Raw genomic sequence first — 5,837 nt, forward strand, 5'->3', positions numbered from 1 at the left:
GAAGCCACAGTTACACAAAGGCATAAGATGTATGTCCGCAAGTATTAACTAAACATTTCTATATGCTACAACATGGACATAATGGTAAATGTGCTTATGTGAAATTGGCCTTTCAGTCACTTTACCACTGTAGTTTGTTAACTAGAAAATTAGTCTATGCTTGTTAGCTAACGAGCGCTCTTGCCTTTAGCAACCTCAATCAGAGGCTAATATTAATATTTTTCAGCATTAGTCAAAAAGGTCTGAGGTTAAAACGAAGATTAAAAGTAAAGGTATCTGTAAAAGACAAGTTGTTATTATAAAACTAATTAGAGTCCCAAATTATTCTTTTCTGTCTATACCTTAGTACAGTGGTTCTCAAACTTTTCACAGTAAGTACCACCTCATAAATGATATGGCTCTTGAAGTACCACCCTTGTGACCGACATTAAAGTACAGTAGTATAGGCCTATTAAACACCACATACAGTTTACACAGACAATTTTATTTCTTATATGATTGTTATTTACTGTACTGCATTAAAACATTCACAGCAGGTTAGATATCCAATCTTTAAGCGATGACCTGTTGAAACCTGCTTCCGGGTCCAAACTACTCGGCATTTATTAAGGCCGTTGTGTTTTTAACATGTTTTAATGCTTTGTATTTTGTTCTATTTAATCTGAACAAGCCCCTAAAAAGGTCAGTGATCGCTGTCGGCCTCTCGGTTTTTATCATCACTATTCATTTTAAAGCTCGGTTTTTAAAACCTGACAATGTAACTACAGCCCAGCCCATGCAGCAGTATATTAATGACTAACCTTATACTGCAGTTGTTCTCCTGACTGAAGTTTGGCCCGTTAACAGCATCCTGCCATGTGATTACATTTGTCCCTAACCATCGGTAACCCTCATTGAGTGGAAAAAAGTTAGCGTCCATCCTCCAGCGTCACAGTGTTTATATTATGCTAACCATAGCTGTGTAGCTAGCCACCACACAGCAACAAATGCCACTGCTGTTTAGTTTTCTGTCTTCATTTTTGTCTGAAGTGATAGCAGAGTTGTACGTTTTTATTTTTGCTGTGGCAGTTAAGCTGCAGGATTTTTGGCATCACGACCCTCCTTTGTGCACATCGAAGCTCAGTTTGCTCTTCGTGGCGTTTCAGATGACGAAACAAAATACCATCATGTGGTGGCCTTGTTGGATCCGTTGTCCACTCACCATGTGATGACTCTCCTCCGGGATCCCCCCACCCAAAGGAAATGCACCGCTCTCAAGAAACTCCTCTCTCTCTCGGGTCTGGGTGATGGTACCGCTCGCGAGGTCATTGAGAGCACGCTGTCCTTGCTAGGAACACATGATGGCAGATTCCTCTTCCCCTGACAGTTGCCGGTGCGAGCTGGCCTTGCCAACTCCCCGCTGTTGGACGCGAAGAATTAACACTCACTTGCAGAAGAAGCGGATCGCATTCTCCTGGCTACCAGGAGCTTCAGCATCCAGGCGATAGTTCCCGATCATCAACGGCATCTCCCGCGCCCCCACTGTTTCTCCCGGGGGCCTCCAATTCATCCATGGTGGCTGGGATCGCAGCACGGCGGCACCATGTAAAAGGGCTGTGTTTTTACCATCAGCGTGACAGCGCCGTGCCGCCTTTGCAGGGAAACGAGCCCGCCAGTTGCTCCATAGCGGCCGCGGCCGCTGGCGATAAGGAAAGGCTACTCTTTATAGAGGACTCACGCTTTTCTCTTTTACTCCGGCTCCCAGAAGAGCCTCAGGATCTCTCATGTTGTCTTTGCATACCTCCACAATGGTATATTATTTAATCTTTTAAAAAAATTGGAGATTTCCTGCGTACCACCAGAGAGAGCCCAAGTACCACTAGTGGTACGTGTACCACAGTTTGGGAAACACTAGTGTAATGTGAACATCATATGAGTTTGTGAGATCTGCAAATCATTGCACTCTATTTTTATTTACATTTTACAGTGTCCAAAGAGGGCTGAAATTTATTCTGCCAACAATTCTGCTGTGTTCAACAGTTTGCCACTCCAAAACTGACTATCATTAAATTCAAATTCAGTTCTGAAACGGTTAAGAAATGTTGTAATTTCTGAATCAAGCATACATAAATAAACCAAAAAAAGTCAGACATGTTTGTCAAAGGAGAGAATTTCATTGTCCCTAACCTAAAGCTCAAGTTCAGCCCCACTCCACTTCATGTCTCCTCCTTTATGCTGCAGCTATAAATATTTACAGATCGTCTCGTTCAGCTGAGAGGAAAGCAGCTGAGTAAAATGTTATGTGTAATTTATTAACATCTAATGAAAGTCTGAATATTGTATAAAAGTGCTTGCTGTTTGTTCCTTGATTAATCTGCTCATTTATTAACAGGTGGCTGAGAAAGAATATGTCACAATCAGGTAACATGTATTTGTAAAACAGTATTTAAAGAACTGAAATTTCTTTAATCTGGTCAAATACTCTTTTTCATATCGAAAAGGATCATCCATAACATTATTATTGAATTGTCTTTTTCACTGTGGGATATTGTGTAGAAAATGGAAAACTCCAGTGAGATAGTGTCATTTGTGCTGGCTGCTTATGGAAATGTTGGGGAGTTAAAGTACCTGTACTTTGTAATAATATTGTTCTGGTACCTCTCTATATGTGTGGCCAACACAGTCCTTATTGTGGTCATACGTGTGGACATACAGCTGCATGAACCAATGTATATACTGCTTTGTAACTTATGTGTGAACCAGATAAATGTCAGCACATCGCTATATCCTCTTTTGCTCTCACAGATGTTTTCAGACAGCCATGAAGTGACATTGCCGTGGTGTTTTCTGCACATGTCTTCCATGTACATAAGTGGGCCTGCTGAGTTTTGCAGTTTAGCAGCCATGGCCTATGACAGATATATCTCAATCTGTCATCCATTACGCTATAATGTCATTATGAACACAGAGAGAGTGTTTTTCATGATTCTCTTCGTGTGGATATATTCATTCCTTAGTGTAATACTATCATTCTCATTTATCTTTAGTTTGAAGTTTTGTGGAACTATTATTGAAAATGTGTATTGTAACCACAGATTAATACTTAGACTTTCATGTTTCGTTTCAGTCCATAACTTTTTATCTGATATATTCTTTCTCTTTGTAAGCTTTTTCATACCATTCACTCTCATCTCAGTGTCTTATGTAAAGATTTTGGCAGTTTGTCGAAAAACATCCACAGAAAACAAGCAGAAAGCCGTGACTACTTGTGTCCCTCAGATCGTCTCTGTGTCAAACCTGTTTGTTGGCTCAATTTTTCAGTGTATCGATTCCAGTGTTATAGTTGCTCGTCTACCAGTCCGTATAATTTTATCTATTTATCTTTTCATCTGTCAACCAATGCTGACTCCATTTCTCTATGGATTTAATTTGCCTAAGATAAGGCAATCATGTAAAAAGCTTTTGTTTAAGAAAAAACAATAGCTTTGTTCACCAAGAGACTTTTCTAGGGAATCGCTGCTCTGTGGGAGAGTAACTATCCACAATCATCTTATAGTCTGTAAACATAAAGAAAAGAAAATCTGTTGATGTGATATTTATTTACAATAGACCAGTGTCATTTGGTGCATGTGATGGGGGGGGGGGGGGGGGGGGGGGTTCTCTTTTGGGGAGGGGTGACACTTTCCACTTTGCTCCTGGGATGTGTGTGATGCTCTCAAACAAAACAATGTATTAAACATATGGGTATGAATACAGTGATTTTTTTCTTAAGAAGAATTTATTTAGAATAAACCATCAGACTAATTTCACAGCTTAACCCTCTGTTCTATACGGTTACCCTTGACAATTAAGATAATGAACATTTTTCTTTTGCAGGGTTTTTTCATTTGGGAATAGCTTTTGATCCTCTTTACAAATAATCTTTAAGGTTATGAATGTTGAATAACTACATAAAAATATTTCTGCTTATTGTAAGCTTGATATAGACATATGTCTTATGGGGACACAGTTTATACTGTATATGATCTTTCATATCTTGAGTCTGAAAGTGCAGGCACCAATTTAAATGATGCAAACAACTTCTCCTCCTCCTTCGGCATGCTACATATGTCACTGGCAGGGCTGGACTGGGACAAAAAAATGGCCCAGTGACCACCTCCACAAACCGCAAACTCACTCTTATGTAGTTTTTAAGAATTATAAGTTTTCAGAATGCATTTGTTTGCTGGAAGGTGTACTTAGACATTACTGCATCTATATTTATGAGTACAGTGTCCTTTTTCTCTGGAAAAAAAAAAATCAAAAATTACTGACTGTACCTTTAAAATAAAACATGTCAACAAACTGCATGTATAATTCTGACTACTCATAGATGCATTCAGCAGCTGTGGCCACCAGAGGTCAGTACTACACCTGGCATTGGAAACCTGAGTACTGGGATAGAGGTAGTTCCTCTGAGATGCCTGCTGGATAGTTTGAGAACGGCTCCTCAGGAGGTAAATCAAACCGTACTCACAACATTTGCAGTACTGTGGCATTTTTAATATACAAGAGTCGACCATTTATTTTCTGCTTAATGGCATCACAGTGTTGCCTGTACATCTCTGTTAGTGTTTGTAAAGTTATGCCCATGCAAGAAAAGTATTTTCACTGTCAGGCCTAAGTGTCTACATGATAAGTGAATGTAATAAAAGCTGAGCTGGCTGCTGGGCAGTTTAAGGATTGCTGAAATAGGGAGTAAATCACTGCATCGCATAGGACAGTGTTTGTTCTTGTTGAATTTTTAATATACAGGGTGGGCCATTTATATGGATACACCATAATAAAATGGGAATGTTTGTTGATATTAAAGTCCTGTTTCTACCACATTAGTATATGTGACGGGGCAAACTCCTCAAGATGGGTGGTGACCATGGTGGCTATTTAGAAGTCGGCCGTCTTAGATACAACTTTTGTTTTTCCAATAGGAAGAGGGCCATGTGACACATCAAACTTATTGGTAATGTCACAAGAAAAACAATGGTGTACTTGGTTTCAACTTAACTTTAAACAGGACTTTAATATCACCAACCATTCCCATTTTATTATGGTGTATCCATATAAATGGCCCACCCTGTATACTATTACAAGTCTGGATCTTTAAAGTCCTGTTTAATAGCTTCACATATTAACTGTTTATGTTTGATAATGTTCTGAAAGTAAGAACCATGCACTAAAGGCCTCTTTCAGGAATTTTATGATTTATTTAAAAAAAAAAACAACACAGCATAATTCTAATAATTTCTTTCTAAATTTTTTTTCTTGTTTGTTTGTTTGTTTTTTTGTTTTTGTTTTTAATTCTGTGGTAGCTGGGATACAAACACCAAAATCACCATTTGCCATTTCACCACACAAGGGAAGTTTTGTGTTTCTGCAGCAATATAAAGAGTAAAAATAGTTCCAAAAGATAATTTTTAGTGGCTGAATTTTATGTTTAATTCATTTCTGACTCCAGTGTGAAGTCCAGTGTGCCGGCTCAAATCTGAGTATCAAGCATGAATTTTGTTTGGTATTTGTCTAACAATATAAGTTTTAGCTATAAACAAGTTTTTAATAGATTTCTAAAAATATTTGTCTCTTTTTGCTTTTATAACAGGTGGTCTGATAAATATGTTGAGAACTGTACCTTACTTTATTGCATCTTCAGTCACTTTCAAACAGACCAGCAAACAGTTCTGCTGCATCAAGTTTAGATGCATTTTTTCATATGAAGGGCATTTTTCTCTCGATGTTGATACTTGCATTCCCAGTGTTTGTTTAGTCTGCAGATCATTATGTTAGCATCAGCCATGTTATGTTAGCTTTTCCCATTATATGAC

The 5,837-nt window shown here is 38.4% G+C and overlaps 1 protein-coding gene across 1 annotated transcript; it reads left to right on the forward strand.

The window, feature by feature from the left end:
- Positions 1-2,538: 2,538 nt before the first annotated feature.
- On the forward strand, positions 2,539-3,462 carry LOC309690481 (olfactory receptor 10A6-like; the record flags this gene model as incomplete). The annotated part of the gene is made up of 1 exon (XM_082507508.1): positions 2,539-3,462. One exon carries the CDS (start codon positions 2,539-2,541, stop codon positions 3,460-3,462), a length of 924 nt encoding a protein of 307 aa, XP_082363634.1.
- Between the last annotated feature and the right edge of the window lie 2,375 nt (positions 3,463-5,837).

The sequence above is a fragment of the Aulonocara stuartgranti genome (assembly GCF_965226115.1).
Source record: "Aulonocara stuartgranti genome assembly, chromosome: 16".
Lineage (NCBI taxonomy): Eukaryota > Metazoa > Chordata > Actinopteri > Cichliformes > Cichlidae > Aulonocara > Aulonocara stuartgranti.